The sequence below is a fragment of the Terrapene carolina genome, unplaced genomic scaffold (genome assembly GCF_002925995.2).
Source record: "Terrapene carolina triunguis isolate 2854851 unplaced genomic scaffold, T_m_triunguis-2.0 Scaffold96, whole genome shotgun sequence".
In the NCBI taxonomy this organism is placed as follows: Eukaryota; Metazoa; Chordata; order Testudines; family Emydidae; genus Terrapene; species Terrapene triunguis.
Genome location: NW_020664447.1, coordinates 22956896 through 22972346, shown reverse-complemented (window position 1 = coordinate 22972346; position 15451 = coordinate 22956896). Strand labels below are relative to the sequence as shown.

Genomic DNA, 15451 nt, shown 5'->3' with positions numbered 1-15451 from the left:
CAGAGATGTTGGTGCTACCATAGAGACACCTCAGTGTGGGGGGAACACAGAGATGAAAAGGGAATGTCCCCCCATGCAGTGGACAGTGATGTATCACTGTAAAAATTGCTCCTTTTGTTATCTGAGAAAGCTGCTGTCTGTTGTCCTCCTCCTGACCTTTAAATGTCATTAAGAGAAAAAAAAATCCAGCCTGCTCTGGTAAGAGTGAGCAAGCGCTTGCTGAAAGCTGTCACCTGCAAACCCAGAGCTCATCACGTATTTACCAATTCCAGTCAATGGCAGCAGAGCTGCCTGATCGAACGTGACCTTTCCTTACCGCTATGCTATATCCTTGCTGTAGTTACTGATACAAAAGGGTCTAATGCAGCACCTGCAAAGGTTTTAGCACAAGTCAAAATGTATTAAAACTAACTTTCTGCTGTGACTTCCCTGAAAACCACTGATGGGGAGAAAGGCTCAGGTCAAACAACATAGGAAGATAAATTATTTTTCTGTCACTTTCAAAGGAAGCTTGCCCAATTTGGGGAAAATTCACCCATGTGTATAGAACCCACCCAAGTCCCATTTCAAGCTTTTAAGTCACACTTAAGTGACATATAGGCTTTGTGCTGGTTCTCCATACAGGGGTGAATTTCACTCTTTCAAATCAAATAACTACCGTATATACTCGTTCATAAGCCAAATATTTTTGGTAAAAAAATGACGCATTAAAGAGCAGGGGTCTACACCAAAATGTGATGATTTTAAACTCTAGGGGATCATTGAATTGAATATTTAATACATTGTCGTTTTGTTTACCTGGAGCGTCTGCAGGCATGGAGCCCCTCAGCTCCCTGTGGCCGTGGTTTGCCGTTCCCAGCCAATGGGAGCTGCGGGAAGTGGCGCACCACTTCCCGCCGCTCCCATTGGCTGGGAATGGCAAACCGCAGCCACTGGGAGCTGAGGATCTCCGTGCCTGTGAACGCTCCAGGTAAACAAAATGCCCCGACCTGCCAGCGGCTTACCCGGACGGGCTGGGAGCCAAAGTTTTCTAACCCCTGAAATATAGGGTCGCTTTATGAAAGGGTCATACACTTTTTGCTATTTTTACTTATCCATTTTGGGGGGGTCGGCTTATAAACGAATGGGCTAATGAATGAGTATAAATGGTATATTGTTTTTCTAACAGCTAGCTCCCAGGATCTGAATGTCCAGCCAGGCTCTTTGTCCTTCCGTCCCCACCAGTAATAAAGAGTCAGCAGTCAGAACTTAGCTGACAATTCTGTTGATGATGCACGACGTAGACGAGCTCTCCCTCAGCCATATTGGCTCTGCAGGGCTGTGTTAGTGAAGTCAGCAGGTGTGTAATCCAGGGACAAACAGAGCAGGTGAGGAGACAAAAGACGACAAAGAGAGGAATGAGAGAAGATAAGCAATGCCCAGATCACGGAAGTCACCCTGTGAGAGAGATACAGGGAGCAATTTCTTACTATGATCCACTCTTTTTTATTTTGTGAAACTCTCTTGTCTGTAAAGAAAGTTAAAGCTAGATAAACATTAATGCGGAGCCCTACCCCACCATCCGCTGCCCGATTATAACAGAACTGTCAGCAAGGGCACCAGTAATAGAACTGGCGAGCGCACACCCTTGGCAAGTAGCAGCAGGCAGACACGGGTTGGTTTATAAAAAAAGACAAAGCTCGGCAGTGAGTGTTTGGAGGGTGCAAAGAGTGGCTGGTTATGTTTCAGTGTTTAATGTGGATCAACCACAAACAATAATGCTTTAATAACTAAGAATATAAAGACATTCTAGGCAGGACCTGTGACCCAGACCCCACTCCCTGCTGCTGAGCCCCACCAACTTCACCTGGACCCCCCTGCAGAGTCCCATTACCATTGCATCCGGAACCCCCAACCAGTCCCTGTGCATCCAGACCCCCCCCAGAGCTGGATCCCCCACTGAGCCGCCCGTACCCAGCTTGCCCCACACACAACCCTGTCAACCTACACCTGGATCCCCCCACATGAAGCCATTCCACACTTGGATCCTGCCTTGCTAAGCTTGCCTACCCACACAGAGGGACAGGACCCTGGGGTGTTTCTGGGGCAGGCCCAGACCTTGCGCTGTGTCAGGGTTGGGTGCAGCCTCACCACTAAGTCCGCGTCCCTGGGAGGGAGCTGCACAGTGATCTCCCACCTTTGTGCAGCCAGTAGCCTGTGCTCCCCAATGCCATGCTGGAGCCTCCACATTTATTTAACAAATAAAATTTGCAGAATTTTAAAATATTGTGCGCAGGATTTTAAAATTTTTGGTGCAGAATGCTCTGAGGAGTAGAGTTTACACTGTCTGATGAGGTAGGTTTCTGACATTTATTAACACTATAAATCTCCTGTTGCTACCAAGAGGCCCTGCAGTTACAAAGCAAACAACCCACAAGATGATTTAGGTAGTAAACAGGGAGGGTGCATCTAAATCAGGGTTAAAGAACTGAACGTTTCCTTCTTGTACAGTATTGATTTGTTGAAAAAAATCAAGATGTTTCTCCATGTGCAAGTAGACTTGGCACTTACTACAGTTTTCTTCATCGCTGCCATCTGGACAGTCCTCAAAGCCATTGCACCGGAAGCGGCCAATGATACAATGGATTCCGCTAGCACAGGGGAAGAACGTGGAGCCACATCTGGATTTGGCTTTTGCTGCAAGACAAGAAACACAAAGACAGCCAGAATTAGGGAAACAATTTGCAGGAGATTAAAACATCTTCATATCAGAAGGATCTAAACCAGGGGTAGGCAACCTATGGCACACGTGCCGAAGGCAGCACGCGAGCTGACTTTCAGTGGCATTCACACTGCCTGGGTCCTGGCCACCAGTTCGGGGGGCTCTGCATTTTAATTTTAAATGAAGCTTTTTAAACATTTTAAAAACCTTATTTACTTTACAGACAACAATAGTTTAGTTATATATTATAGACTTATAGAAAGAGACCTTCTAAAAAAGTTAAAATGTATTATGGGCACGCGAAACCTTAAATTAGAGTGAATAAATGAAGACTCGGCACACCACTTCTGAAAGGTTGCCGACCCCTAAACGCAGGGCTAACCAGACACTCCCCATTACAAGACCCTGCTTTCAGTTCTTGGAAAATGTTGTCCTTTAAATGATTTAATCTTGACAAAATTTTCCATGCAGGGTATCTGCCTCAGGCTGATTTTTTTGGTATTTTATTTTGAGTGGGGGGGGGGGGGTTGTTTTTTTTTCCAGCCAAAACAGTTCATCTGTTTCTGAGAACAAGGCTAGGGGGGAAATACGTTGTTTTGCACATGTTAAAAAATTCTAGCAACTTCTCTTAGAAAAGCTCTAGAACAGGGACATGAAATTTGGTAGGGGATGGAGGACCTGTGTGTCAGGGATATGTTTTTTTTGCTGTCCTTGTGAAAATCTGATCAAATGTGGCCAAGTTACAAGGCTTTGAAAAAAAAAATTACCGAGCATGTTCAAACTGTGGAGACCGATTAGAGTTCTGCAGCTAAAACCCCCAAAGATTCTGTCTGCATGGAGCAGACTCTGGCCTGGACTCTGGACCGCTGAGGACCATGTTGGGTCCACAGACCTGAAAGGAGAGCAGTGAGCCTGTCTCTCAGGTGCCCAGGACAAATTGCCCACTGGGCTTAGGCAACGTGGAGGAGGGAGATGCCTGATTCAAATGCAAAAGAGAGAAGAGCCAGAGGGTGGGAAGACTGGGACCGGAGGCTGGCAGGAGGAGGGAGGGGAGGGAAATTGGTAGTCAGGGTGTGGGAGGAGACAGGGGCTGGCTGGGCAAAGAGTGAGACAAGGAAGTGGGGTGTGAGAAGGACAGCAATACTGGACAAGGAACCTGTGAAGAGAGATTAGGACTGGGATTATGTGGGGATGGGGACAGAGAACCAAGGGAAGAGGGTGCTAGAGGCCAGGGTCGGGGAGAGAACAATCAGATGAGGAACAGGAAGTGGGGAACAAGGGCTAGCTGGGCAAAGAGACTGGGGACAGAAGCGGGAGAGATTTGGATAGGCAGTCCAGCGGGGTAAGACTAGGGACAGGTTAGAAGGGATGGAGCAAAAGGCGCCACACTTAGAAGGGGTGAACTGTTAGAGCATGATCCCCTCCACAGCCTGGAATATAACCCAAAATTTCTGAGTCTCACCATCCCTCTGCTGTCAGAAAATATCTGTGAAACCCACTGGCAAAGTATGTGTTCACACAGAGAATCTGTGATAGCCCCACTACAGTTCTGGTCCATGCAGCAGTAGTAGGTTGTCATTCTCTAACAGTTACTCCATTAGCGTAAGTGGCAGAGGTCTGTGTGCTGCATAACATGGCCACTCACATCATGATGGCAAGAGCAAAAACATAACTCTGAGCCATGGACTCAAAAAGCCTCAGCTTCTACCACATGAGCTCAAGACAAGTCCCATTTAACTGTTAGCATCACAGTGTTTATGGCACAGTTGAGCAGCTTTGATTCCACCAAGTAGGAGCCAATGGTACAGACGTATTCTAGTCAGGTCCAAACATTTCATATTTCTATCCTACCCTGCCTTTCTAAAGATTTCAGAGAGCTGTACAGATTATAGATATCCTCTAAAATGGAAATACTTCCAAGGAAGAAGACAGCAATCAACGGGTACAGAATACAATCAATGCACAATCAAAAAGCCAGGAGAAGAAATCTCTTTCCATGGTCAATGGGGCGGACATTTGTTAGGGCACAGACCACTTCTAAGCTAAGTTTCACACCTGTGGTTAACACTACCAAAGAACAAACCATTCTCCCAAAACATCCTCCGAGAGGTCCTGCAAGAAGATTTGACATGTTTGCTCAAATTCCTTTATCCCTTCCCTTCTAATTTTTCACATTGGCATACAGCAAGCATTTCCCTTGAAGCAGTATTAGTGGATTCTGGCCTCTTTGAAAGGTTTCTTATAAGTCACAGCCAATCACTGATCCAGTTCACTCACTCGCTAGCATATACCTGCATGCAATCAGACCTCCTCAAGTCTGTGTGATTATAATAGAATACATATTGTCCTCTAGTCACTAGATTCTGAGAGAGAAGACTTAAATTGTACAGCTAATGTAGATTCTCCTTTGGCCCAGATGGTAATGGCCTGTTTTCTTGGGAGTTGAATGTCCCCAGTTCTAACCCTACAATCATGTGTTGATATTTATGCATTTGCAGCACATTGATTTTATGAGGACTCCCTGAACTGGAAATCAGAGTGCGATGGTGATAGGTAATGCCTTTATGCCCAAAATGAATCTGTACCTCACAGACTGGCAAAGTTTAACTGGGGGATGGTGAGGAAGTGTTACGAGAAGATAGCAAAGGAGGCACAAGGAGTGCAACAGTGGGGGAGGAAAAAAGAAAGGAAATAACTAAGAAAGGTGAGGGAGCAAAGAAGCCAGGACTTTGGCATCAATTCAGAGGAGATTCTCTCTTGCAGAGATAAAGTCAACACAGCTGCAATGAAATCTTCCCTGATGTCTCTCAGCAGATATTATATAAACTATTTTAAGAGCAGTCACAGCAACTATTACTTGATTTAGTATCCTTCAAAACCAAGACATGCTGTCCCTGTCCTGCACATTCTCTTTACAGTATTAGTAGTTCTCAATTAGGATTATGAAGTATAAGTTAAGATGTATCACTTCAGATATTCACCAACTACCATTTTTTCCTGAACAGAATCCAAGGTCCACTCAGAAATAATAGGCCATTGCTTTGAAGAAAATAGGCGATAAATTATCCCGGAGTTACTGCCATGTTTAAACACACTAACTTTGGTAGCGGAAAAATCTCAATTGAAAAATATTTTACGTCCTCAGAACTCTTTCCATATTGCATTAGAGCTACATATCTTAATAGCCTTATGCTCTGAGACAAGTCCATACTTCACTGAGCATTTTACACTTCAGCTGCAGAATCCAAGGACCACGAAAGTACCCCCATGGCAAGCACAGTCTGTTCACATCCACCAGGTAGCTGGTGCGTATTATGGATTTGACTCTGCGTTCACACTAGATAGCTAGCTGGCTCGAGTGGCAGTGAGACTGTATTGTCATCACACCCTCACTATAGGCAGGGTTCACAGCGCTGCCTATTAGGGCTGCCCAGCACTCCCCATTGCAAAAATCTTGTTTTCGGTTGCTTATAACTTTGTCAAATTTTAACTGTTCGGGCTGCTATTCTATATGCAGAATTGTCTGCCTGAATAATTTTTTTGGAAAATTTCAGCCAAAACGGTTCACCCATTTCCAAGAACCAGGCTAGAGAAAAATAAGTTTTGCCCATGTTAAAAACTATGGTGACCTTTAATTTGAATAGCTCTAGGGCAGTGGTTCTCACCTTGCTGTCCAGTCAGCACACAGCTGCAGCCCATGTGACATTCTCAAGGCCATATGTGTAGCACATATATCGTGTGGATGCGGCCCACATAACGCATGGAGAGCGGCATATGCAGCCCACAATAGTCAATAGGTTCAGAACCACTGCTTTAGCACTTCCATACTTTAGACCAGGGATGTGCCTATTACCATCGCTGGGAAAAATGTACCCACATTTGGTCAAGTTATAAGCCTTTGAAAAACTGCAGTTTGTACATGGTCAGAGACAACTTCTATCTTAGCAGTCTAAATCTCCCAAGAGTCCATCCTCACTGAGCATGCTCCAGACTCTCTTAGCTCTCAGTGTTCACTAGGCTGCGCGTGCACCAACACCACAGAGCGACTGAGCACAGGCAACTTTAATTCTGGCATTTCCTAACTTTTAAGTGCCTGATTTAGCAACCTTAATAATAATGTTCTGTGACCACAGTATATTGCACACAAAATAGCTAAGTCAGATCCCACTGGAGTCAGAAGATAAGGAAAGCAACATGCTCTAGATACCTATAAGAGCAAAACCTTTAGGTCCAAGGAGTTTCATGCTGCTATTGAGGCGGTCTAAGTTTTAAAAAGGCCTTTCCCATATTGCTAGAATCTCAAATAGCTAAGGTCTAATGAGCGGGTGGGATTCAGAGAGATTTTCACTTTCAGGTTGCAGGTTTAAACGTAGCCCATGCTGGTAGTGAGAGGAAACTGCTATAATCTAATGATTAAATATGGCATTATGGAGTTTGTTGGCTTCGGTCCACTTGTTAGTGAACAAGAGTCCACACCACATAAATCACTACTTCAGCCATCATTTTCAGTGGTGAGGGCTAAGAGTAGATGGCCCCTGGAGACTGAAATATCCTCATATCTTAGAATTGGTTCTTTAAAGTCAGGACACAAATACACTGGTAGGTCAACATGGGGAAGCTTCAATTGCTGTTGCCTATGCTGCACCTGCTGTCTGGATAAATGGGGGACTTCAGTCTACAGCCCTGTCAATTCAGCCCCTACTTACTAGCACCAAATCCAGAAGACAATAAAAATCTGGCTGATGAGTTACAAGAGGCAGCATACTGATATTCTAAGTTACACAGGACATACAAAGATCCTTACTTATTTTTAGTTTCCCCCTCTTGACACAGATCACCCAAAGCAAGGGGATTTAAATTTGCACTCCAGGAGAAATAGCATGACTGCTTTTACATAATTACATCAAGTACAAAGAAAAGCAATTAGCTGGAATTCAACCAACCAATATTTTTCTGGCACATTTATGTGCCTTTGCTTGAAACTGGAGGGATTTCCCCTTCTCCAGACCCCATTTGATATTGTGTCATGGCAGATGTGACCCAAGAGCAGTAAATTACATTAATTTATATACACATCAGCTGAAACAGAATATGCACATAGAGTAAAATGAGAACAGATAATGAGCTGCAGCACCATGGACACTAGGAAGAACAGAACAAGTGCATCCTTCCACCATTGAAGCACGCATTTCAGATCCTCTTTTGGCCACCATTAACCACTGAGAGTAAATCCCGTTACCAAAAAGCACCACCTGTCTCTCAAAATCTAACTTAATCAATTACCTTTCTGTTGGTTTGGGAAGAGCGCTTCACCACAGCGAAAGTTGGTCTCTAAAACGAAACCCCACACTGATTCACTAATGAAGGGTGAAATTCAGCCCATGCAGACAGCTAGCACAAAGCCTACGCTCAAGTTAAGTCCCAGTTGAGTCCTATTTTGGCAGCTTTATGCTGCCCCTCTGCACAGAGGTCAATTGCCGCCAAAAAGCAAAGCCACTTTATAGCTTTTATAGCTATTTCCATAGAATTGGGTTGTATATTCCAACACAGAAATGCCAGCTTGCAGGCATCACTCTGCAGCATTGATTAAAAGAACATAATATTACCAGCTTTAGGGCACCAATAGAGAACCTCAGAAGATAATACATTCCCTTTTTAAAAAGTCTAATCTGTTTTATGGATTTTTCAGCATAGAGAGGAACAATTCCCTACAGCGTGGAACCAAACAGAGACATGGCACATATAACGTACAAGCATAATTATACATGGTTGGATTAACAAAATTATCAAGCCCCCCAGCTCAGAGGGTCCCAAAACATGATTGGAAATGGACAGCCTTGCAATGGATTCTCATTATTGGAGGCACCGATGCTTTTGTACTGCATAATTAAGTGTGTGTAATGTTGCAACTGATCAACCAAGAGATCAGATGTGCTACCTAATTACCAGCAAGCAAGGTGTAGCGAGAGAGGAGTAACAAACAAGGGCTGAGTACAAAAGGTCCAAGCAGCCTCGCAGAGGGAATCTAAATATTGGTCAACAGCACACTGCTGGGAAGTCATAAAAAAAGGCTTTTGAGAACCCAGAGCCACTTGTTTGGTGGCCGCAAGGCTGGAACAGTCCCAACCTGCAGGGTTTATTTTAAAACATATTTATTACAACTGGTGTTTTCTCTTGTTGTGCTGAGCTTCGCAAATAAAACCTCAAAGAAGAAAACTTGCTGACTGAGCTTTAATTCCTGAACCATGTCACCAGCATTTTGCATCTATGATGGTATGTGACACAGAACAGGCAGATTTCCTATTTTTAATTAAGGAAATTATTTAAAAGAACGCTCTCTAACTCCATGATCATTTTCAGATGGGGGCCAGGGAAACATGGCTAACAACGTAGCCAGATAAGCAGCAGACATTTTGAGGCTATCCGCAGCTGAAAGTGAACGACACGTATTTCAATATCAGTATCTTTCCACTCAAACTGTTGCCTCAGAACCTCCCCAGGTAGCAATCATGCAAAGTAGCGGTATGCTGCTTCACAATCACAGGTCTCAATCCTACAATAACGATGATGTATTTGACTAATCAAATCTTGGTACCTTCCATGCAACAGCAGCAACTCTCTAAACTGATTCTGTATCCTGTGCAGACGCTGCATCACTTCACCGCCACTGATATTTTCTTAACCACCTCTCTGCCAGTTCACCCTAATGCCAGCTGCTCTTGCAGTGGCCCTCTTGGGTGAGCTGACATTCCATTGAAGTCACCATGGAGCATCATGGTGAACCGGGCCACAGGGCAGTACTGGAAGTTCAAATGGCTTGATGCAACCAGGATGTGAAGCAGCAGCACAGCAACTACTCTGTGAAAAGAGTTATAATGCTCCCTTTCACTCACACTCCACACTTGAAGCACAGTGATTAGCATAAATGGAAGACAAGGAAGAAGAATCATCTTCAAGCAATTACACTGCATACGCAGCCCTGGCAATGGGATACGCCGCCTTTCACCTCTAAATTGCTGCTTCAAAATCCAAACCAGCTCAGCTGTGACAAAGTTGCATCCAGCTAGTTAATTAGTGGGCCCTATACAAGTGAGTTTGGTAGTTTCAGTCCATTTCCCAGTGGACAACCAACCATCACCACCAAAAACTGCCACCACCACCGCCAGCAGTCACAGCACATTGTAGGAGTGTGGGAATGCATCATCCTCTGCCTTAAAGGTGGTCCCATGAGGCAGAGTAGGGGCACATTGGCAGGGCCGCTCTGGAAAATAAGGCTGTCAGCCTGGCACCATTCCTTAGCACTAAGTTCATACACAGTCAGTTACACTGTATATTTGCGCACACAGTGCAAATGTAATTATCCAAACTTCCATTGGCTTTTGTCCAAAACAGGGCCATTTACCAGCATGTGACCAAAACCTTTTGGTGACCAGCCTAGTGTCCTTCAGAAAGCTCCCTAGGTTATCTGTTTTTATTCCCTCCCCCTTGATCCTTGTCTAACCATTCAAACTGTGTAGATACACACACAGATCTTTAAGCAATTATAACTAGAGGAACACAATAGAAAATGTGTCTGAAATAGAAACCTATTTTAGGCTGTGTATTTTTTCTAGGGACTCAGGAGTAATTAAGGGAATCAATAGTAAAGTTACACTGGTGGGAATAAATCAGCATCTGCCCCTAACCAGACACCCCACTCACCTACAGCACACAGATGTAAAAGGAAAAGAATTTAAGAGAAAAAAAAAGAGACTCACAGTCCCTTAATACTGCCACAATAGTTTCCTTTGAAAGAGGAAAGGGGAAGATAGTGTTGTACTTGTGGTGCTAAAGGGACGGTAGCTTTTGCTTGCTCTAATTTAAGTATTAAGGGACAAATCCAAAATCAGCTCTATTGCACCAGTGTAATTCCAGAGTAACTTCACTGAAGACAATGGAGTCTCTCTGGATTTACACTGATGTAATGGGATCCGGCCTTAAGGCACTGAACGAGTAGATCCACATTCTGTTCAGAGCATAGTGTGTTAGTTAATACAGTTCACCACCCTGTTTTTGCCTAGTGATTAACGCAGGGGACAGCAGAACTCTTGGTTTCTATTCTCTACTTCACTCCTGACTCAATCTGATCTTGAACAACTCTGCCTCAGTTTCAGTCTCTAAAATGGCAATGTTAACTTACCTCATAAGGGCGTTGGGAAGGTTAAATAATTTGTGTTTATAAAGTGCCTTCAATTACTTTCCCGAAAGACTATATAAATGCAAGTTACTATAATACTATTCCTTACTGAAACACTCCTAGTTATAGCTGGAATTCAAATTAAATGAAACCCTCAGCACAGTCATCTCATTTTAAAACAATCATAAATGCTCTGAGTGTTTGGTTGCTAGTGTGAATGAGGCTAAGAGTTCATTCTAGTTCAATATTCAGAGAGCTCAAGGACAGGGAACAAGGGACAAAAATCAACACCAGGCTAGAGCACCCTCCAAACTGACATGAACACTATTCCAATCACTGAATAATGCTCACCTTTGTTTAAGAATTCTGATGCTCAGCACTTGGAAACAGAATACTGCCTAAGAACTCAGTTAAAAGAGCCATACTAAAATTTTAGTCTCTAGAGGCTGTGCTAGCCAGATGACATCTACTGGAAAGCAGAATTTAACCTTTTGCTAAGAGCCACCATGATTCTCCCTTTCCAGCTCAATTTCTCGTATAGTTCCATTGAAAACTTAGGCTCCTAGCTAGGCAGCTGATAGACCGGAGGTTAGTTAACAGCTGCAATAAAAGATGCAAATTCAGGCTGGACTAAAAGGGCCATTTTGAGGCTCTCTGATTTTAAGTGGAGCAACTCGAACAACAAGCATCTCGTAGGAATGAGATATAAGGCTAATGAAATGGTAACAACATGTCTGGTCCTGTGCTGAAGGCACTGGGCTAGCAGGTAGGAGAGCTGAGTGCTACTTTTGGCTCTGGCACAGACTTACTCTGACATTTGGCCAGTCTCTTCACCTGCCGGAGGTCTCAGTTTGCTCATATGTAAAATGAGGATATTAACCTACCTCACAAGAACATTGCAAGGGTAAATTCCTTAATGTCTGTAAAGTGCTTTGAGAGCGTCAGACAGAAGGTACCCTTCTAATGAAATACTACCGTAAATATCATTAAACACAGACTGATCTGCTGGAAGCATGGAACAGGAAGGAATAGAGACAGAATGTAATTGTCTGTCTCTATCAAATCTAGCTGACAGCTAGACAGAACCACATGACTCTCCCAGACAAAGGTGTTTAAACCTCAAAATCGCTTCCAAATGGAGGGAAAGTCTGCTTTAAAAGTCGTCTCTCCAACTGGGATCTAGCTGATGCCACTTCTCATGGGACAAGAGGAGAGGGTAATAAATCTGCCTGAGCTCCCTGCACTTTCCATATTTAAAGCATTCATGTTATATGACCCTCCCCCCCCCCCACCCCGAATCATTGGATCCTTTAATGGCTTATTCTTTCAAATGGCAAGCCACAGATTTTTCCTAGGAAAAATATAACATAGATCCAAGCCCGTGTTGTAGGAACAGGCCTACAGGCCCCTGAATGGACTAATCACAGAGCATTACGGCTTGAAGAAATGGATCCACTGAGCCAGGTCCCCAAAATACTACTTGCTCCAACAACCCCTCTTCCCCAAGCATTTTGGTTTTCGTTTTCCAGCAGCACTCCCTCACTCCTTTTTCAGAGTGCAGTACAAACAAGATCAATGGGCTCCACTAGCCTGCTCCTGCTCCTTTTGAAATCCATGGGGGTTTTGCCACAGACTTGAACAAGAGCCCTTAGTTTCTCCTGTAGTCAGGGGATAGAGTATGCTTCTTTGTCCCCTCGCGGGTCTCCTCTGATACAAGCCCTTTTGTTTCATCACAGGCACTTGATGGAACTTCAAGCTAAGATCCCTGATCAACTGCTTGAACTTTTTAAAGTTAATATATCGATTCGCTTTTAAAAGGTTACGTTGATGCCTGTTGTGCACAGAACAAGGAGGCAGAGCTGCACACAGACCCTGGACTGTAAAGTTCAGGGAGAAATCTGGCCCTCTTGACAGCCCAAACAGACTAGATCCAAAAGATTTATTGTGCTGTTAACAAGGACTCCATTTCTAAACATTCTTACAGGTCTGAAGTCTGTGCTCTGAATGAAGTGCTATAAGCTAAACAGTGGCAGTATGACAGATTGATGACTTGCAGACAAGGGTTCAGCGGCACTTGTGTCCCCCTTTCCAATATACAGAAACAGCCCCAGGTTTCCTTCAATTTAAGAAATGCATGAAGCACTCTCAAAAGGTTTTGGGAATATGGAGGCACATCTGGAATGGTACTTGCCATTTCAAGCTTTTTGCCGTAACGCTTCCTAGGTCCACAGTATCCTGGAACAACAGACGGGCAAGAGGAAGTAGTGAGGGTGGAACTAGATGTCATCAATGTAATGAGCAGAAGTTGCTAATGCCTTATATGTCCATCATCTTACATATGCTATCATCACTTCAATGGTATAAAACCTCTAGAGCAACTCGTCACTTTTGGCTACACATTCCAGCTCTATGAAAAAAAAGTCAACACGGCTGAAAATCAAAAGCTGTCTGTTTGGTCTATAAACCTTTAAAAAATACCTAATATTTGGCTACGCACACTCAGCCTGGGCCACTAAGACATCATCCATTATGACTGTACCTAGCATGGACCCTCAAGGTTTGAGTGCTTAAACACACTAATCCATTCCCTAATTCTGGCATCACTGCTTGACTGTCTCCTTCTACATTCATGTGCAAAAAATAATTAAAAATTAAAAAAAAAAAAACAAGAAAAGTTCACCTAGTTACAGGTTTTATTAGAAACTTGTGCCAGATCTGCAGATCTTAGGAAAGACCCAGGGTGGGTTGTAGTTTGGGGTGGAAACTATGTTAAACTGCAGTTCTGTTTTCTAAAATAAATTCATTCCCAAATCAGGAAACACTAGTTTCAGTGGGATTGGAATGTTCCATACACTAAAAGCTAGTCATCTCCTCCTCCTTTCAATCCATCTATACCCGTGCCTAGTCCATGATACCCTTCTTCTGTGTTCATCTGCATGCCTTGTACCCTTGGTCCTTTGTACCTGCCACACCCTCCCTCAGTACATCTAGTGTTCTCCCACCACTCAGATCATATCTACTCCAAGTAACCTGTCAGCATTTATCTGTAGTAGTAGGAATGCACTTGGTTTAAATCCTGCAGTCTGTTAAGATTTCATTTCTAGGTTATTCAGAAATGTGTAGCTAATCTGTCTTGTCTTTTCAGACTGTAAGCTCCTTGGGGCAGTGGATATGTCCTCTTCAGTGCTCTCTTCAGTGTCAGCACTCAGCAATGAAACAAGTTCATGGCCACCTAAGACTCCACTGTTGTTGTTATGCTGCATTCAATGACCACCCAGAACTTCTGTGATAGCGGGGATAGACCAGAAAGCTGCCTCCTCCTTTCCCAAAAGCAAAGGCCCTATTACTTTTGAGTTAAGGGAGAATTTTCTTAAGCTGTTAGCAGTATAAGGTGAAATTTTCAAACATGTCTAAATAGTTTAGAAGCTTAAGCCTCATTTTTAAAAGTGATTTAGGCCAAGTCATTTTGGCACTCTTTCACCTGTATGTTTATAACAGGTGAGCAGTGCTGATTCCACCCAGTGGAGGGTAATCAGACACACTACTCAATTCATGACAACCACCAAACAGTTCTATGACGCGCTGTGAAGGAAAAATACACGTCTGTTCCTGACACTAATGTTTATACAACATCCACAGGAGGGCAGCTTCAGTCAGTACATTCCTTGCACCATGTGGGTTGAAGTGAATCAGATCACCATATGCATTTGGAAGTAGGACTCCCAAGCGCTGGTACCCAGAGGGAAATCTAGGTATAGCTATAGTGTTAGATTGCACTAGTTTAACAACTAGAAAGTGAGAGTCCAAATCTAACCTAAGCAAAAGCTGCACTGGCACCCTGCCAAGAGTGCCAGGGCTGCAGCTAGTTTGCAGCACAAGGGAGCAGGCTGTAGATGCCCTCATCTTTAAATAAGGCAGTGCAGCCCAGAGAATGGTTCCATGTATGCAAGGCTCCATCTTAATCACAGCAGCCTGTATGTACATAATAATGTACATATGTACATTACATATAAAGAAGAGACTGATATTAAGTAGCAAAAGCTAACTGATGTTCCAAGAAGCATAATTTTTGCCATCGATATATTAAACAGTGCGGAGTCAGTAATCTTTACAGATGGGTCGGATTAGTCTGATTGGAGTTCTTGGACTGCTGCTGTATTTTAGGAAGATCTCAGCTGGTTTAGACAATCCTTGGGGCTTACTGATGTTACCACTGAATTGGGCAGACATTTCTTATTAGTGAAACGCTGCATCTCATTCTTCCAGTGCACTGAGCTCTGCATGTCTATCCTAAAGCCTAGTATTTAAAAGATAGCAGCCTGAGCTATTCTGTGCCCTTTGTTCCTGTACATAAAAGCCATTCATTAGCCTCTGACGCTGCAGAGTGGCTAAATCCAAGCAAAAGAACTTCAGCCATAATAATTGTATCATGGTAACACGCAGTCATTAAACAGGTTAGAGAGATTCCAGTATTTGCTTTCTCTACAAGGCCCATTTTATTTTTATTATCCACATGGCCAGTTGACAAACTGGATATTTATCCTCAGCAGACAAGAAAGCCGTGGGTCTGACTG

At 43.6% G+C, this 15451-nt stretch overlaps 1 protein-coding gene across 2 annotated transcripts in view; it reads right to left on the bottom strand.

The window, feature by feature from the left end:
* The window catches only part of LDLRAD3 (low density lipoprotein receptor class A domain containing 3), a 178311-nt gene that overhangs the window by 100813 nt on the left and 62047 nt on the right, over positions 1-15451 (bottom strand). For both annotated transcript variants that reach the window (XM_026651506.2, XM_026651507.2), the window contains exon 3: positions 2551-2676. In XM_026651506.2, the coding sequence (XP_026507291.1) occupies positions 2551-2676 (126 nt within the window). The remainder of the gene's footprint in view (positions 1-2550; positions 2677-15451) is intronic.